Below are 20,726 nucleotides of genomic sequence, written 5' to 3'. Positions count from 1 at the left end.
GCACCTAGATATCATGCCTATAAGGTTTCTGCATTTTACCATGTCTATAAAGGTTTAAAATCAACAACACATAGAAAGCATATTTATAGGAACTATTAATCGAATCTGAATCACTTCATTCATGTCTAGAGATAAAACCAGTAATAACGAGTATCATCAGTGGCATAATTTATAACCTTCTTAAAAACATTCTTTCTTTAATAATCTGACAACCTTTTTAACTAATACGTATTCTATTTATTGCTTTCTGAATTCAGTAGATACCATGCCTATAGGATCCTTGTCCAACACTTAGGCAAGCTTTAGGGCGAAGTTATAAACTGAATATGTGCTATTAACTACAACCAGCAGGCAGACCTGATTCAGGCTTCTTATCTGAGTTATGTAATAAATCAGTTTGCCTCAACCTTTAAGTTCTTAATTAGACCATAAACAGTATGTGAATGTCATGCTAATTATGTGCTTTCTTTGTTTAAGGAGGTATATCTGAGCCTTTTACTTGTTAGGTACTTTCCCCCAACTTGCTATACATGTTTTTTGTATGTCGTCTTAGAATTTTGCCTTTGAAACTGCAAATGAGCCTAATATCCATTCCCCTTAGGATTAGTAGTCCTAAATACTTCTGAGACTGATAGTATTGGGACGGGTAATAGCATGCAACAAATAAACGAGACCATTACGCGCTTTAATACCTTAACGGGGTGGGTAAGGGTAGATATGGAAATGATGACCAGGCGATAACGTCTCGTTTAGCCCCTCACTGAGGAGTGATTACCGGATGTTGCGTGGGGTGATCCATATTATTAATAAACCTAGGACCCCACCCCCCCCTTTTTCCTTTTGTTTCTTTGTTTCTTCTAAAGATTTCTAACAATTTCTTTTAAGAAAATCGGCTTCCTTTTAATTCTTTCCAATTTTGTTTGTAACCATTATGTGAAAATCCCCTCTTATTTGAAGTTTTATTTTCCCACATGTTATTTGCACCTGAATTCACAATCATAGTCTGGCCGGGAACCACACTAGTGGATCCTGAGAGGTGCCTAACACCTTCCCCTTGGGATAATTTCAAGCCCTTACCCCAATCTCTGGTTACTCAAATCAAACCTTCTTGGTGTCCTAACACATCTTAAATCATTAGGTGGCGACTCTTCAAAATGCAAACCCCCTTTCCCAAAAGAAAAAAGTTGTCCCAACCAAAATATCATAAACCCGATTCAGTGAAGGAAAAAGGGGGCGTGACAAGGACAAGTGCTGGAAAGCCATAAGATCACCTTTCATGAGGACGAGCTGCCACCTGAAGGGTTGGGGCACAACAGAGCACTGGACATCACCGTGCAATGCGAAGATTATTTTATCACCAGAATCCAGATCGAAGGAGGTTCCAGTCTTAACATTTGTCCGCTGGTAACACTCAAGAAGTTGGGTAAAGGGCTACATAAGATAAAGGATGGAGTAATCAATGTGAAATCCTTCGATGGTTCTCAGATATCCACCATTGGGGAGATTAGTCTATGCCTGCAGATGGGACCAACCTGGTTCAAAGTCGATTTCCAAGTGATAGATGAACCAGTGTCTTACAACTTGCTGCTGGGATGGCCATGGATTCATGATGCTTGGGTTGTAGCATCAACATTGCATCAGGCAGTAAAGTTCGAATGGAATCACCAGGAAGTGATCATTCACGGCGATGGTAGCAACCCTATATATAGTCGCCAAACCATTTTGGCGATTGAGGGAAGAAGGAAGCTGGGTGGAGAAACTTGCCACCACATTGAACGGGTCAATGCTATCAACAAAGACAAATGGTGGGATAGTAAAATCGAGAGCATACTAAGTTGGAGTGGGTACAAACCTGGAAAAGGGCTCGACAAGAACCTCCAAGGAATCTCTAAACCCATAAACCTCAAGAAACATGGCACTATCTTCAGCTTGGGATATGAATAAACCTAGGAATAATTCAATAACTGGTCGCCACCATGGCGCGGTCTTTACTACCCACTAGAGTAGCCAATACCACATCTGGAGCAAACTTTCCAACACGATGACATTATTTATAGGTCAGAAGAAGAATAAGTACTTGTAGCAGTGAAGAACTTGTTTCTAGAGGAAAGTGATATGGAATGTTGCATTATTCTTGAGGAGGAGGGGGAGGAAGGACCTTCTATACAGGCTGTGAGTAGAGGGGAACATCTCAAGAATTGGACCATCAGGACAACCAAAGCCTGATGAGCCTCGAGCATTGCTATTACTTGATTCGGAGAAAGATGACATACCTAACGATATTTTCAAAGAAGTTGAGAATTTTGAGAATAGAGCTAATTCCAACCTAGACGAGACCTAGATTGTCAACCTGGGAGATGCAGAAAACATCAAAAAAACGCGAATCAACATTCACCTATTGCCATCAGAGAAGGGAGAATACACAAAATTTCTAAAGGAGTATGAGGACATATTCGCCAGGTCGTATGATCACATGACTGGTCTGAGTACGTCTATTGTGGCTCACAAACTATGAACCGATCTAATGTGTCCACCGGTAAAGCAAAAGCTTAGAAAGTTCAAGCCTGATATGAGTTTAAAACTCAAGGAAGAAGACACCAAGCAAATCAACGCTAAGGTTCTCAGGGTAGTAGAATACCCGACATGGTTAGCCAACATTGTGCCAGTGCCAAAGAAGGATGGGAAGGTCAAAGTCTGTGTTGACTATTGGGATCTCAACCGGGCCAGTCCGAAAGATGACTTCCCTTTGCCAAATATACACATCTTGATTGACTATTGCTCCAAGAATGAGCTATACTCATTTGTAGATTGCTTCGCTGGTTATCATCAGATCTGGATGGATGAGGAAGATGCTGAGAAGACGGCTTTCATTATGTCGTGGGGAGTGTACTGTTACAAGATGATGCCATTCGACCTGAAGAATGTAGGGGCCACCTACATGAGGGCCATGACTACCATCTTCAATGATATGATACACAAAGAGATAGAGGTATATGTGGATGATGTTATTATCAAATCCAAGAAGGCCACTGACCACATAGAAAATATAAGGAAGTTCTTCAATAGACTGCGGAGATACAACCTCAAACTAAACCCCGCAAAGTGCGCATTTGGGGATCCTACTGGGAAATTGCTTGGGTTTATTGTGAGCCGCCGAGGAATAGAACTGGATCCATCGAAAGTCAAAGCCACTCAAGAACTACCACCGCCAAAGAACAAGAAGGATGTGATGAGTTTTTTGGGAAGGCTTAACTACATCAGCCGATTCATAGCACAATCTACAGTTATCTGTGAGCCAATCTTTAAGATGTTGAAGAAGGACGCCGCCACCAAATGGACTGATAATTGCCAAAAGGCCTTCGACAAAATCAAAGAGTATCTGTCAAAGCCACCGGTCTTAGTTTCGCCCGAGCCAGGTAGACCCTTATTACTCTACCTTACAGTGTTGGATGGAGTTTTCGGCTACGTTCTGGGGTAGCATGATGAAATGGAGAGGAAGGAAAAAGCCATTTATTATCTCAGTAAGACGTTCACCCCATACAAGGCCCAGTATTCTCTATTGGAATGCACCTATTGTACTTTAACTTTGGTAGCTCAGAAGTTGAGACATTACTTCTGTGCCTATACTACATATCTCATATCGAGGATGGATCCCTTGAAGTATATCTTTCAAAAGCCCATGCCAACCGGCAAGCTAGCTAAGTGGCAAATCCTATTGAGTGAGTTCGACATTGTTTACGTAACTCAGAAAGTGGTCAAGGGACAAGCACTGGTAGACCACCTTGCTGAAAACCCCGTGGATGGAGGATACGAACCCCTGAAAATGTATTTTCCTGATAAAGAGGTATTATTCATAGGATAAGACATTGCTGAATCCTATGACGGTTGGATAATGTTCTTTGATGGAGCAGCAAACTTCAAAGGAATTGGCATAGGAGCAGTCCTAATATCAGAAACTGGTTAGCATTATCCGGTGTCTGCCAAACTCAAGTTCCCTTGCACCAACAATATAGTCGAGTATGAAGCCTACATCTTAAGACCCAAAATGGCCGTTGACATGAATGTTCAAGAGCTGCTAGTGATTGGAGATTCAGACTTACTTATACATCATGTACGAGAAGAATGAGAAACCAAGAACTTCAAGATACTCTCGTATCTGCATCACGTACAGGAATTGAGAAAGAGGTTCACGAAGACAGAATTCCAGCATGTTCCCAGAATCCAGAATGAGTTCGCCGATGCATTGGCTACCCTATCATCTATGATACAGCATCCCGACAAGAATCTCATTAATCCCATTCCGGTGAAAATCCATAATCAGCCAGCTTATTGTGCCCATGTTGAAGAGGAAGCAGACAGAAAGCCTTGGTTTTATGATATCAAGGAACATTTGGCAAAAGAAGAGTACCCAAAGCTTGCTAATCCTACTCGAAAATGCACACTTCGAAGATTGTCGAACAACTTCTTTCATAGCAGAGGAATCCTATATAGGAGGACTCCCGATTTAGGATTACTAAGATGTGTCGATGCAAAGGAAGCATCCAGGCTACTAGAGGAAATTCATACTGGGATCTGCGGTCCATATATGAACGGTTTTGTATTAGCAAAAAAGATACTCTGGGCTGGTTACTTTTGGATGACTATGGAAACGGACTGCATCCAGTATGTCCAGAAATGCCACCGTTGTCAGATACATGTTGACACGATAAAGGTACCTCCAAGCGATCTTAATACAACAAGCTCACTGTGGTCGTTCGCCACCTGGGGAATGGACATTATAGGACCAATCGAGCCTGTTGCTTCCAACGAACACATGTTTATCCTAGTAGCCATCGACTATTTCACCAAATAGGTCGAAGCAGCATCTTACAAAGCAATAACTAAGAAAGTCATGGCAGACTTTGTCCACGACCGCATTATTTGTCGATTCGGAATTCCAGAGTCAATCATTACTGATAATGGCTCCAACCTCAACATTGACTTGATGAAATATATGTGTGAAACTTGCAAGATAAGACACAAGAATTCCACAGCGACCTCAAATGAATGGAGCTGTAGAAGCTGCCAACAAGAATATCAAGAAAATATTGAGGAAGATGATAGAGAAGCACAGACAGTGGCACAAAAAGTTATCATTTGCTCTACTATGGTATCGTACCACAGTCCGCACATCAACCAGGGCAACCCCTTATATGTTGGTTTATGGTACAGAGGCTGTCATTCCCGCTGAGGTAGAAATTCCTTCCCCGAGAATCATACAAGAAGTTGAGCTCGACGACGCGGAGTGGGTGAAAATTCATTACAAGCAACTAGCCTTTATAGACAGAAAGAGAATGAATGCAGTTTGCCATGGTCAACTCTATCAGAACAGAATGTCCAGAGCCTTCAACAAAAGAGTTAAGCCAAGACAGTTCACACCGGGGCAGCTGGTGTTAAAGAAAATTTTCCCATATCAAGATGAAGCCAAATGGAAGCTCTCTCCCAATTGGTAGGGTCCATACATGGTTCACTGGGTTTTCACAGGAGAAGCACTCGTACTTGCAAAAATGGACGGAGAAGTCTGGCCAAAGCCGATCAATTCATATGCAGTCAAACGTTACTATGTGTAATCTTTATGCTTTCCTTATATGATGTAAATTGAACTACGCCTGACCTGATTCCCATTTAGGAGGGGATACGTAGGTAGACCTATGGGTTCGGTCATAACGCAATAAAAATTTTATTTCCCCCTGCAATTGGAAACTAGGCAGAATTTTGAGGAGGACCATCAAAATTTCGAAGTAATTTCAGTCGATCGCCGCACGAGCAACAGTCAGAAATGTCAACCCATTAAACTGGGGCAGAATTTTGAGGAGGACCCTCAAAATTCCATTAACAGGAGAGGTTGCAATGTCCTGAACTACGTCACAGTCGTCGGTTCAACTAAAAGCTATTTTTAACTATACATTTATGTCATACCTTTACAAAATCATGCGTGATTATTATTGAAAATTCTTTATTTAGCAAATCTACCTCAATGATACAGACGGTATCACCAGATCAAAGTCGAACGAGTCAAGCAAAGCCAGCGGGGATATGAACTAACTTTCCCCCTTACAAAACTCACGATTTTTCTTTGAATGCAGGCATTAGGATTGCGAAATCATTAAACATACTGCACACCCAGGGGATAAACATTGTTCAGGAATACGACTCTCTAAATCATTGCACTTGCCAACATTTTCTATTAGCACACACCAGTGATGTCCCGTATGTCACAATCCTCCCAATAATCACAACGCCGCAATCTGCTATCAGCTAAGAAAACTCTACTGTCATTTGTTATTTTATTTCTTGCATAAGGCTATTATTATGCCTTCTGAGACTAAACATTGTCTCCATCTGCATCGCATTGCATAAGGCTACCATTCTGCCTTCCAATTTGCATAAGGCTACCATTCTGCCTTCCGAGACTAAACGCTGTCTCCATCTGCCTCTGCATTGCATAAGGCTACCAATTTGCCTTCCGAGGCTAAACGTTGTCTTCATCTGCATCCGCATTGCATAAGGCTACCATTCTGCCTTCCGAGACTAAATATTATCTCCCTCTGCATTCTTGCATAAGGCTACCATTCTGCCTTCCGAGACTAAACGTTGTCTCCATCTGTATTTGGATTGCATAAGGCTACTATTCTGCCTTCCAATTTGCATAAGGCTACCATTTTGCCTTTTGAGGTTAAGCTCTACCTCCACCTGCATTCGCATCTTTGCATAAGGCTATTTTTCTCCCTTTCGAGGATAAGCTCGACCTCCAATTTTCTTCGAAACTAAGCACTATCCCAAGCACTATTTATCTCGCTTCTCTTACATGCTAAGCTCTGACCTTCAATTCGTAAGACTAAGCTCTGTCTTGTCCGCATCATACTACTGCATCCTTCATGGGCTGAAATATCGCCAACTCATCCAAAGGCGTCATCGTTCAGAGGCACCATCTTCATAGCCCGAGAACACCATGTTATGGCCTGAGGATCTCTTTCAATCTTTTGCATATCATTATTCAAAGGTGTTATGGTTCAGAGGCACCATCCTCATAGCCCGAGAACATCATTTCATGGCCTGTGAATCCCTTATCCCACACTTCATGGCCCAGGACATCATGGTCTAAGGACATCATTCTCATTGTACGAAGACAACTTTCATGGTCCAACGGAAATTTGCATCATGTTTAAATTTATGCACAGTATACGCTTGTAATGTTTCTATTTGCAGGTAAGCCGGCGAGCCATGGATATCCCACCAGGAGCGATCCCGCTCCAGTTCCGTCAGCCATAACAAACCTAACCATTCTCATAAACCGTCCACTCACCCAGCCCTAGATATCGCGTCTGTTCTTGAAATGTCTTCATCGGTATACTCCGCGGGTGAATCCGGAACAAGATACGACCTTATTCCTGTGAAACCAGGGATATGTAGGCAGCTCAGAAGCTAGGGTGCGGCCTAACCTCTTCAAACCGTTTCGCTCAGTCAAAATTGGCCATCAATTCTTTACCCGGAAACTCTTTCATTCTTCCCGGGTAAAGAGGGGCACCTGTTGATACCCAATTTTTCCCTATATATTTTAAATATTCAAAATACCTTCAAAATAGCATATATATGCATATAAGCATGCCCAGGGTTTTATTATTTTTTCCATAATTTTAAGGTTTTAAATTGATTTATTTTCTCCCTTTTTATCCATAAAATACCCAATAATTATTTTCAAAATTATTGTTTTGATAATTTATCTATTGGATTTCTATATTTTATGCCAAAATATGGCTAACGTAATTTTTATATATTTTTATAAGTACATTTAGTATTTTTAAGCTAAATTGCACATAATTTCAATATTAGCCCTTTTAAGATTTAATTATGTTTTATATGCATAAAATTGGATCCTATATTTTTAAATTTCTAATTATGTATTATAAATTATTTTAGCATTTTAAATTATTTTTCAGAAATTATCTACTATTTTTTATAAATTAATAGGGAAAAGACTGCTAATTAAATTATAACCAAATTGGCTTTCAATTATAACCAAATCGGACCCAAATTTCTAGCCCTATTTTACAATTAAAAAACCCCACCCACACCCTATTAACACATACCCAAACCCGGAACCCACCTACCCCATTTATTCTCGACCGTTGATCTCCCATATCAACGGTCAACATTAGCCTTTTTCTTTTTTAATTAAACGACCCCCCAAACCCTACCCTCATTCTCTCATTTGCACTGCCTCTGAATCCCTCCTCTCCCAAATTCTCTCTCAACTCACCCTAACCCTAGTCACCATTACCGGCGAGAACCTCCTTCCTATGGTGTTCTCGTGCCTTCTCCGACCACCTCCGGTCTCCTATGCTCCATGGCTCTTCTACTTCATGAGTCCTTGAGAAGATCTCAAGGAAAGCCAAACTGTTCCATTTTGAAACTCGTTCACTGGCAAGTCTCTGACCATTTTTGTTTGTAAGAAAGGATTTCCTTTTGTTTTTCGTTTGAATCCATGAGTTTTTAATCGATTTTCTTCATCTCTACTATTTTCCAAAACCCTAGATTAACTATTGTTCGATTCTTCTTAGATCTTTATATATCTGAGGTGATTCGAGTATTATTAAGTGTTTTCCTTTAAAAATCTCCCGTTTTAACTAACTATTTTGATTTTAGTCACTCTTTTCTAAACTAGGGTTTCTGAAAATCATTTTCTTCAAAACGCTTTCTGGTTTTAAGTGTTTAGTCCCCTGTGTCTATGTGTTTTGATTGATTTTGTTGAGTTCTTCCTTAACCCTAACTAGCCTATGCTAAAACCCCCAATTTTTGACACTTTGTTTGGATTCTACACTTGTCTGTGTTATTTGATACAAGTCAATGCTCTAGGCTTTGATTTACATGATTACTTCTTCGTTTAATTATAATATCTTGTGATTTTACCCTAGTATGCCTCTATTAGGGTTTCAGGTTCGATTCTTTCCATTTACACTTGGCTTACTTTCTTATTCATGGAAAACCTATATCGTTTTCCCTAAATTAGTATTATTTTGAATCCTTATTCATTGATTTGCTATGGTAATACCTATATACTGATTTCCAATTATTTTCCTATTTCTATGACCTTTGATTATTTCTTGTCTTATTTACGATTAACTGTGGTACTTGCTTATTCTTATTGATTGTTCCCTTAATTGAACTTTTGTTCATTTACCCTTAATTACCCACCCCGTACTTAAGTATTTAATTTTCTTTCCTTAATTATATGTCCTGCTCTTTATCATTAACTGGTCACCCCTTTACTAGAAGAAAACCTTGCTGATTTTATGCATGATTGATTATGTAATTTTTCCTAATTACTGAATGATTGATTCTTCACCTTACTTTACTCTGTTCTCAACTACTATATATACTCTCCTCTATTCTCACTTCCAGAGACACGAACAACTAATTCAAAACACACACACACACACACATAAAATTCTTTCTTCTCTCTTTGCTACTTATGTTAACTGCTTGTCTAGCCGGCTGAAAGCCAAGACTAGACTGTGGAACTCTGCTTGCTTTACTTTCTGCGTTTTGCGTCCTTAACTGGTATATTCCTAGTTAAATTCTGAAACTCAACTCTATGTGCTCCATGCCTGCTAATCCATGTCTCCTTCTACACTAATTTAATGGCTTATGTATTTAATTGCTCTTCTTGTGTACTGCTTTATGCAGCATGCTTAAGTTTGCCCTCTCTTGTTCAAGTGTGTACTCAGCATGTCTGGGTATCATTTGTCTTATTTGATACTCGGCCAACATGTCTCCTTGAGATCTTGTTTATTTCCCTCAACTAGTATGTCATGTTAGTATCATAGACTCCTAATGTACTTGATTAACACTAAGCGGCATGACTAATTATGTGTAATAGACCCCTGTCATCAACATGACTACTCACATACCCTGTCCCTATGTCTTATTACTATTCTAATTTCGAGCATGATTCCCTTGTTAACACCTTGAAGTAGTAGTTTTGTGTTCTGGAGGCCAATCAGTTGCTACTTGTTCTTTGTAACTGCTGGTCTATATGCTTCTCTTCTCATCCATATTTACGTGTTTCTCATTTGGGCTCTCTGTGACCCCAACCCTTTACTTCCCTACTTGTGAATGTTGAAATGATACTATTCTTCGAACTTGTTCTGTGTGTGCTAGCTTGTTCCAAGTTGTTGTTGCTCCTATTCCCTTCTCCTTTCAAAACTGATTTTCCCTAAGCAACTCTTCTGTTGTTTTGCAAACGTATTTCAAACATGCTATTTCAAAACTATTTTCCAATTCAACCTTTTCAAAACAATGATAAGCACTCTCACTCTACTCTTAGACCACTAAGTTATGCCCCTTTTGTGTGAGCCTTGCCTTGGGACCCTTGAGTTCCCTCTGAACTTGGACACATGAAAGCTGGCCTTTTCACACTGCACTCTATCTTGGCTATGAAATCTAGGTATGAGCACTGCCCAAGACCCCTTGAGGTCCTTAGGGAACTCTGACATACCCAGATATGAGGAAAAACTATGAAACAATCTTGGCACTTGAGGTGATTTATTACATAACTCGGGGAGGAAGTCCTAATCAGGCTCTCTATAGTATAATCTCTTATTTTTCATTTCTACTTATGTAATTCATTTCAGTATTAGTCTGTAATAATCTGTTGTAAACAAGTATTGGGGCTGACTAGTGAAAAGGGAAGGGTAGTTATGTATGCTATCAACATCAATGGGTAGAAACCATGTCTTAGGTTTACATTTCCTATATGTGCATTATCAACCCATTCAAAGCATGTCATGCATTAGATACCATGTTCTTAGGTTTACTGTTTCAGCAACTCATTTGGCATCAGTTTATCACTTAGAACTCCTGTTTAGGCTAAATAATAGCATTAATATAAAATGTTGCTCCTGCACATCTTGAAATCATGTTGTAACTCTTTGGGCATTTAGAAACCATGTTTTAGGAATTCTGCATATTCTACAATCATTCTGCATTTTTCATATATGTGCATGTTAGATACCCTATTTTTAGGATCTCTCTAAGTTACACCTAGTTAAACTATGATGCATGAAAAAAGGACATAAAACAATCTCATGTTTGATTATCTTGTTTAAGCAAAACTGGCCATAATCCAGCATGTCTTTGCAATATTTAGAATAGCATGCCTTTAGGTAAAATAACTTTTTAACTATTTTCAATAATCCTAGTAACTGCTGCATATTATGTTACGCCTAGGCAAGCTTTAGGTAGTAAACTTAAATAAGATCAGAACCGTCTTTGTGATTAGTGTTTTACTGTCAACGTGTTAAAATCAGTAGGCAAGTCTGATTCGAACTTCTTTTCTGATTCATGTAATAAATCTGGTTCTGGTGCTATCACTTAGATACCATGCTTTAGAATTCTGAGTTCAAATGTAGACCTTATCTGTGTATGAGTCGTGATGTCTATGTGCATTACTTGTGGAGGTATATCTGAGCCATCTATCTGTTTTTTATGTTTTCCCCCTAAATGCAGTCCTATGTGTTCTTATTTGTCGCCTAGTATTTTGTTTTTAAAGTTGAGGATCTACCTAGAAACCCCCCCCCCCCCCCCCTTTATAGGATATGAGTCCTAAATTCCTCTGAGACTGATAGGAAGGGATGGGTAACAGCAAGCAATAGGGGTTGAGACCAACTCTCGCTTTAGTTACCTTCATGAGGCGGGAAAGGGTAGATATGGATATGATGACCGGTGCTTTAATACCACATTTAGACCCTCTTTGAGAAGTTTCATACAGGGTATTTCATTGATGTGATCCATATTATAAACAAACCTAGGACACCCCTCTTTACATTCACAAATGTGCTTAGATTGTAATTCTTTTAAACTCTTGCTTTTCATTAATTGCTTTTCAAACATCTGTGTTCTTAAACTTATATCCCCTACTATTTGAGCCATACTTGTTTATTTGCTAATTGTACAAATTCAAAAAAATTATTTGGCCGGGAACCACACTAGTGGATCCTGAGGGGTGCCTAACACCTTCCCCTTGGGATAATTTCAAGCCTTTACCCTGTCTCTGGTTACCAAACGTAGTTATAAATGAACCCTATAGTTGCCCTAACACATCTTAAATCGTTAGGTGGCGACTCTTCAAAATGCAAACGCCCTTTCCCAAAAGGAAAGAGTTGTCCCAACCAAAATATCATAAACCCGATTCAGTGAAGGAAAAAGGGGGCGCGACAAATCTATGCCCATTTGAAGCTTTTGGCTCGATTGGCCCAATGACATACATACCCCAAGCAACGAACGACCACTGTGCTGACATAGGATGTAGTTTTGTAGGTGGTGCATGAATCAGGTCACCGTGCACCTGACACTGATGACATTTTCGGACAAAACCGAAGCAATCTTTTTCCATAGTCATCCAGTAATAGCTTGATCGAAGGATTTTATTTTCTAGGATGTATCCATTCAAATGGGGTCCACACACTCTTGCGTGCACTTCATGCATGATTCTTTCGGCCTCTTGGGCATCCACACATCTTTACAAGTTGAGATCTGGAGTCCTTTTGTACAAGATTTCCCTGCTCAAAAAGAAACCACTGACAAGCCTTCTGATGGTTCACTTTTGGTCTCCATTGGCCTGCTCGGGATATTCCTTTGTTTTCAGAAATCTCTTAATATCATGATACCATTGCTGGACATTTGGTTCCACCTCAATCGCATTGCAGTAACCATGCCTTTCTCGGATTGGATTTCCAATGGGTCAATGTGGACATTGCCTGGATATGGCAACATCGATGCCAAAGTAGCGAGTGCATCGACTAACTAATTGTGAAAACCAGGAATGTACCTGAACTTGACTGACTTGATTCGCTTGCTAAGATCTTCCACATGTTGCCTGTATGGAATAAGCTTGACATCCTGAGTTTCCCATTCTCTATGAGCTTGTCGGATAATCAGATCCGAATCTCCCATTATTATCAATTCTTTCACATCTTGGTCGATTGCCATATTCATACCCATAATGCAGGCTTCATACTTGGCAGTGTTGTTTGTGCAGAAAAACCAAAGTCGGGTTGTGGCTGGATAGTGTTGACCAGTGGGTGAGATCAAAATTGTCCCAATCCCTACACCTTTTGCGTTCACAGCTCCATCGAAGAACATTTTCCAAGAATTGGTGTCTTCTGTTGTTACCTCAACTGAATTCACCTCCTCGTCCGGGAAGTAAGTACGCAAAGGCTGATATTCATCATCAACAGGGTTTTTAGCTAGGTGATCTGCTAAAGCCTAGGATTTCATTGTCGTGCAGGTGGCATAGACTATGTCAAATTCAGTGAGCAAGATTTTCCATTTTGCTAACCTTCTTGTGGGCATCGGCTTTTGGAATATATACTTCAAAGGGTCCAGCCTGGTGATGAGATAAGTGTTGTAGGCCAATAGGTAATGCCTAAGCTTCTGAGCGACCCAAGTTAGGACACATCAAGTCCTTTCCAACAAAGTATATTTGGCTTCGTAGCTGGTGAACTTTTTGCTCAGATAGTATATTGCCTGCTCCTTCTTCTCGGTCACATCATGTTGCCCGAGGACACATCTGAAGGAATTCTCCAAGACTGTCAAATACAAAAACAAAAGCCTCCCAAGTTTGGGTGGGACCAAGATTGGCGGATTCGACAAATATTCTTTGATTTTGTCGAAGGCTTCTTGATACTCATCTGTCCATTCAATTGCCACATCTTTCTTTAACAGCTTAAATATGGGCTCACATGTGGATGCCAACTGACAATGAAACGACTGATGTAATTCAACCTTCCCAAGAGGCTCATAACCTCCTTCTTAGTTTTCGGAGGAGGCAAATCCCGAATAGACTTTATCTTTGTTGGATCTAGCTCGATGCCCCTCCGACTGACTACAAATCCCAAGAGTTTGCCAGACAGAACCCCAAATGCACATTTAGCCGGATTTAGCTTCAAGTCATACTTACGCAACCACTGAAAGAACTTTCTCAGGTCCTGAACATAGTCATCCTATGTTCTGGATTTGATGATCACATCATCCATGTCGAGCCCCCCTTTTTTCCCTTCCACCGGAGAGGAGTTCCGGGTTTCGACATTCATGGGGTGTAATGACTCATTTCCTTTTTGGAATTGGGTATTTTGAAGAGTCGCCACCTAATGATTTAGGGTGCATTAGGACACCTATAGAGCTCAAATACGACTATGTTTGATAACCAGAGATGGGGTAAGGGCTTGACATTATCCCAAGGGGAAGGTGTTAGGCACCCCTCATGATCCACTAGTATGGCTCCCGGCCAGATCGTTTTTTGTGAATTTGTGCAATTAGTAAGTAATCAAATAAGGCTCAATTAAGAGGGGATTTAAGTTAAACACCAAGTGCAAACAATTATTAAACGGGGAAGATTTTAGAAAAAAGAGTTATAAGCTAAACATGTTTGTAAAAAAATAAAAAGGGGGTCCTAGGTTTCTTTATAATATGGATCACCTCAATGTAATACCCGGCATGACACTCCTCAGAAGAGGGGATACACGTGGTATTAGCGCATCGGTCATCATATTTATATCTACCCTTCCCACCCCATGAAGGTATTAAAGCGCGGATTGGCCTCTACCTCTATTGCATGCTATTACTCATCCCATTCCTATCAGTCCCAGAGGAATTTTAGGACTACTATTCCTACAAGAGAGAGGTTGTTGGCTGACACTTAGGTTTAAAGGTGAAAAGGCTAAGGCGGCATACAAAAACACGTAGGTCTGCATTTAGAGGGGGAACATATATATAGTTAGAAGGCTCATGTATACCTCTGCAAACAAAGATATAAATAGCATGACTTAAACACAGTTAAGGTATGAATTTTAAAAATCCTAAAGTAGAGTTTGATTCAAAACCAAATTCATTATATAACTCAGAAAAGAAGTCTGAATCAGGCCTGCCTGCTGGTTGTAGCAGTTGGTAATTGGCAAAGGCAATTCCAATTTTATTCGAGTAATTACCTAAGGCTTGCCTAGGCAGAATAGTGATGCCCTATGAACATGATATCTATATTGATTAGGAATGCAGTAGAGCAGTGATTAAGCAAACAACTTGAGATCCTATAGACATGCTTTCTAATGGTATTAATTAAAGGTAGTGTTTGAAAACCTATTAAAGAAGCGGCAGATTAATTAACTAATCCAATTCAGAATGACAACGTGAACTAAACCGCTTCTCCAACTAAACTGATTTAAGTTCTATAAGCATGATTTCTATTATAGCATTTAGATCCTATAGGCATGGTATCTAAGTGTTAAAAAACTGACTTTGGACTTATAGGCATGATTTCTATGGAGACGATCTGAATGCATGTTGTAATGAAAACTGAACTTCAATTACTTTACACACTATGGGCATGATATCTAATTATAAAGCTGATTTTAACCCTATAAGCATGATCTCTATTATTAAAGTCATTTAGATCCAATAGACATGGTTTCTAATTGTGTGAAAGTAAAGCAAGCAGAATTTATCTTAATCCAGAGCAAATCCTATAGGTATGATATCTAACAGGCCATGTTTGGAATCGAAATAGACCCTATCGTCATGTTATCTACCCAATTTACCCACAACATACGACTACCCACCCTTTTCACTGATCATCCCGATATTGTTTACAAATTATTATAGACCAAATGATTGAATTACAAAAGAAGTGCAGAAATAATAAATTACAACCAAAGAAAGCCTGATCTTGAATTCCTCTCTGAGTTATGTAATGAACAACTTCAGTGCCAATATTTCAAAGCCTTTATCATACCTGGGTGTGTCAAAGTTTCCTAAGGACCACAAGGGATCCCGGGCAGTGCTCACACCCAGATTTGCATAACCAAACAGAATTGGTGCAGTGTGGAAGAGCCAACTCTTATGTGTCCAAGTTCAGAGGGAGCTCAAGGGTCCTAAGGCAAGGCTCACACAACAGGGGCAGAACCTAGATTTTAAGAATATAGTGAAGTGCAGAACACATGTTGAAAGAGATTTTGTTTAAAAAGCTGAACTGATAGTCTATTTTTGAAAGCAATTAGTGACAATCGTCACTACTACAAAAAAGGTCTTTGGTGGCAATTATTTAGCGGCAATTAGGTAATTGCCACTAATGAATTATTTAAGCTAAAATATTAGTGGCACATGACCATTAGCTAGTAAAAGATATATTTTTAACGACAGTAAAAAACAATTGCCACTAAAAATTGCTAATTGAATTATATTTTTTATTATTTTAACTTTCCCTCCATACAATCTTTCCCTCCAATTTTTTGGGACAATAAATTACATTCCCTCCAATTAGAAAACCCTACAATTAAAAAAATAGGAAAAACCAAACCCTGTAATTAGAATGATAAAGAACGACGCCTGTAATTAGAACGACAGGAAGAACGACGGAAAACCTGCGCAACATCGCTAAAAAACCTTCGCCTTGCACGGTCTCCGGCCATCCCAGGTCATTCTCGATCGAGTTATATATAATTTTGGGTTGATGCTACTTGATTATTATCAGTCTTCTCTGTCAATCTTCTCCCTCAATATTCGCCCTGAACGTCTTCAACTTCTATTTCGTGTAGGTTTCAAGAATTATTGCAGAAAGCCTTCGTCTACTTCAATTTTTCCTCTTAATCGGCAGAAGTTTTGTTTACCAGGTTCCAATTTTGGTTTTTGATTTTTGATATCCAACTACGGCCTTTTAGGATTAGCAAAAGTATAGCTTTTTCTGTGTTTACTAAGTCGTTTGTTAAGTGTTAGTTGATGCATATTGATGTTCTAGTTGAATGTCGGTAGTCGAGATATGAATTCAACCATGTTCAAACTTTTTGCCCGAGTATGATATATATATATATATATATATATATATATATATATCCTGCTGATGTAAAAGGATTTCTGAATTCTTATTATATACTGAACTTACTTTTCTGAATTCTCCATACCAAAAGAGTTAGCGAAAATTCTCACCAACTATATTCTATGATCAAGTTTCAACAATGTCACCATACTTTTAAACTTATTATATACTGAACTTACTCTGCACATTCACTTAGTTTCTCAGAGTTCTGGCTCTCAACAATCATCAGAATTAGTGATTTGTTCTCATCCAGGAACTGACATTGGAAAAGAATAAGGCCAATTACTAAGTGAACATCAAATAACATGTAAAAATTCAAATAAACACTGTCTAACCCCAAATAAAAAATATGAGATATGCCCGTATTATAAGGAATCAGAGGCGAATCCAGGATTTGAAGGCCAGGGCGCACTTTTGATTTCAACCAAAATCTTCTTTGTATATGGGGTATCACTACAAATATATTAGTATTTCCTAAAAACTTATACATGTATTCATGAAGATTTTGCTGAACTAAAGGTATACTCTTGATATTAGTATTTCAGCTCCTTTAATCTTGCTTGCATACTTGGCCTCAGACTTCCTCTAACTTGTACCTCCTGAACAATAGTTCTGGTGAGCATATCGGTAGTTCTTGTATAATTAAGGAATATCCTCTGGTTCCTTTCTTTCCATACATAGTAGATGCAACATGCTAGGGACATTCGAAATGTCTTCGCATTTATATTGTAGACATGATCGTTTGTCCCCGTGAATTCTCTCCCAATAGTTTTCAGCTCTGTCATGTATATGTCTTATAGAAAGTTATTGAAGTTTATAATCTCATTCTCATGTACTGAATTTCCATTCATTCTATCATCAATAATAAGTATGGTATTGAAATTACCCATGATCAACCATGCCCCCTGCTGTGATGTATGTATTTACTGCAGCTCAACCCACAATTCCCTTTTATCTTGTATCATGTGGAGTCTATATACAGTGGTCATGTCAAATTCAAAACCTCCGGATATGATTTTAATCCTTCCATGTATATATTGTCTATGAATTTGTATAGCAGTAATTACCCCAAAAGTATATATTATGATTTATATCTGAATTGGTTTAATGCAATGGATTAATGTTCAGTAATTTTGGTAGTTTGAATGCTATCTATTAGGGAGATGATCAGGAAGACATTTCCTGTTTTGCCTTCCTTGTGGGATCAAAACTTGAATAATAGACTGATTTAGTGTATGATATGTTACGTTATGGATTAGGCCTATTTCTTTAAGGAGTCCTAAGTGTTCTGTATCATTTTCACTATTCGCGGCTTCTTGCTGATGATTATTTTATATATTTGAACTACATTTTTGTTAATTCCTCCTTTTTACTACTAAATTTTTAGATCTTTCAGCAATTATACAAAAGATAAGAATATCTTTAACGTCATGGACAATCCTAGAAATAAACGATAGATGCATTGTGATAGCGTTAGTAAAGAATATTTGGATGGAGTAGAGGAGTTTATAAACCATGCCTTTTCTGAAAAACAAGATGGAGAACAAATTGCATGTCCTTGTATGGAGTGTGTGCTTATCCATCAAGTAAACCGGACTACAGCATATGATCATCTTGTGATTAATGGTATTATGCCATCATATGATACTTGGTTTTGTCATGGTGAGTCTCTAAAGGGATCAAACAATGCTCAAGCAAATAATCGCAGCCAGTCAACTTTAAGGGCGATGATATGACAGGAATGATACATGATGCCTTTTGGAGGCTTTACACAGTTCATGGATACCGACATTAGTGAAGGGGGTGACATAGAGCATAACTTACAAGAGAATACTGCTCATTCATCTAGAAATCAACCGCATCCAGAGATGGATAAGTTTGAACGGCTCATGAAGGAGGCAAATGAAGAACTATATCCAGGATGTAAGAAATTTAGCAAAATGTCCTTTTTGATGCATCTGTACCATACAAAATGCATGTTCAAATGATCAAATGAATCGTTTAATGCTTTGCTTGGACTATTGAAGGATGCGTTGCCTGAAGGAGAAAAATTGCCTCATTCTTTCTATGAGACCAAAAAGATAGTTGAAGGTTTGGGCTTAAAGTATGAGAAAATTCATGCTTGTCCCAATGATTTCATGTTTTTTAGGAAAGAGTTTGCTAATAAGAATGTCAATAAATGTAATGTTTGTGGAGCTTCTAGATGGAAAAATGATGCTAGAAAAATCTCATCCAAGGTCCTAAGGTATTTTCCTTTAAAACCAAGGCTACAAAGACTGTTTATGTCTTCAGAAACTTCTAAAGCAATGTGTTGGCATCATGAAGAGCGCAACAAAGATGGAGTTCTACGACATCCTGCAGATTCTGAAGCTTGGAAAAAATTTGATAGTAAATATCCTGAATTTGCTAGAGACCCTCACAATGTGCACCTATGATTAGCTTCTGATGGGTTTAATCCATTTGGCACAATGCGAACTGTCCATAGTACATGGCCAGCGATAAATACGAGCAGCTCTCATGTGCACTATAAATGACCTTCCTGCATATGGTACTCTCTCTCTAGATGGTGCACTTGTGGTTGGTTTGCATGTCCTTCTTGTAACATAAACACTCAATCTAGAAGGCTGAAACATGGCAGAAAGTTTTGTTACATGGGGCATCGACGCTTCTTGAAGTCGGGACACAAATATCGGAATGATGCAAAATCATTTGATGGGACTAAAGAAACAAGACCTGCACCTTTTCCAGTATCTAGGTCAGTAGTGCTGAATCAAGTTAAAAATATAAAATTTACTCTCGTCCAGTCAAGTGAAGGGGTAAGTGGGGTGATGAAAAACACATGGAAAAAGAGAAGTATTTTTTTGATCTTCCTTATTGGAAATTTAACTTGATGCGCCATAATCTTGATGTGATGCACATAGAAAAGAATGTGTGTGATAACTTAATTTATATACTATTGAATATTGGTAAAAAGTCTAAAGACAACTTAGAAGTTCAATTGGACTTGAAGGAGATGAAAATAAGACCAAGCTTATGGCCTCAATATCGAGCTAGTGGGAGAGCATATCTTCCTGCTACTTTTTTTACAATGTCTCAGTAGGAAAAGGACTTATTTTATGAAGTACTACAAAATACCGAGTTTCCAAATGGCTATGCGTCTAATATTTCACGTTGCATTCGCAAACGAAAGTTATCTGGGCTAAAAGCTCACGATTGTCATGTTATTATGCAAGAACTTCTTCCTCTTGCCTTGTGGAGATCAGTAGATAAAAGAGTAAGTTCAATTTTAATTGAACTATGCACATTCTTTCGTGTTTTGTGTAGCAAAGAGCTAAAACTAGAAGAGTTAAGCCTACTTGAAGAAAAAATCCCAGAAACATTATCTACTATGGAGAAACTCTTCCTCCCAGGATTTTTTACTATTATGATACACTTGGTTATTCACTTGGCAACTGAGGCTAAACATGCAAGACCGGTACATTATCGCTGGATGTATCCGATTGAGAGGTATGTAGAATATCACTTAATCTTTGTTATATGTCTTTAGTTGTTAAATACTCTAATATCAAATTAATAACATTACTTTGTTCCATAGGTATTTGGGTACTTTAAAATCATATGTTCGTAATCATGCATGTCCATAAGGTTCAATAGCAGAAGCATACATAGCAAATGAGTGTATGGCATTCTGCTCACGATATTTAGAATGTAGAGATATAAGGTCTTATTGTTCAAGAAAATGGGGTTATTAAATTGAGCATGAGACTAATAAAGAAGAATCTCTTTTCCTACTATTAGGGAGTTGTACGGTGGAGTAGAT

At 38.7% G+C, this 20,726-nt stretch overlaps 1 protein-coding gene across 1 annotated transcript; it reads left to right on the top strand.

Annotated features, from left to right (window-relative positions):
- Positions 1–3,307: 3,307 nt before the first annotated feature.
- LOC138880151 (uncharacterized) lies at positions 3,308–4,852 on the top strand. The gene is made up of 3 exons (XM_070159816.1): positions 3,308–3,416; positions 3,594–3,844; positions 4,172–4,852. Exons 1-3 carry the CDS (start codon positions 3,308–3,310, stop codon positions 4,850–4,852), a joined length of 1,041 nt encoding a protein of 346 aa, XP_070015917.1.
- Positions 4,853–20,726: the final 15,874 nt, after the last annotated feature.

This window comes from Nicotiana sylvestris, chromosome 10 (assembly GCF_000393655.2).
Source record: "Nicotiana sylvestris chromosome 10, ASM39365v2, whole genome shotgun sequence".
In the NCBI taxonomy this organism is placed as follows: Eukaryota; Viridiplantae; Streptophyta; class Magnoliopsida; order Solanales; family Solanaceae; genus Nicotiana; species Nicotiana sylvestris.
Note: the sequence above shows the minus strand (reverse complement) of the source record. Positions and strands in the feature narration are given on the sequence as shown.

Excerpts from the sequence above, each read along its gene's own strand:
- LOC138880151 (XM_070159816.1), top strand. The coding sequence starts at position 3,308 with ATGTTGAAGAAGGACGCCGCCACCAAATGGACTGATAATTGCCAAAAG. Across the intron at positions 3,417-3,593 it reads CTTAGTTTCGCCCGAGCCAG|CTCAGAAGTTGAGACATTAC; the intron begins GTAGACCCTTAT and ends TAACTTTGGTAG. Across the intron at positions 3,845-4,171 it reads TGTATTTTCCTGATAAAGAG|GAATTGAGAAAGAGGTTCAC; the intron begins GTATTATTCATA and ends CATCACGTACAG.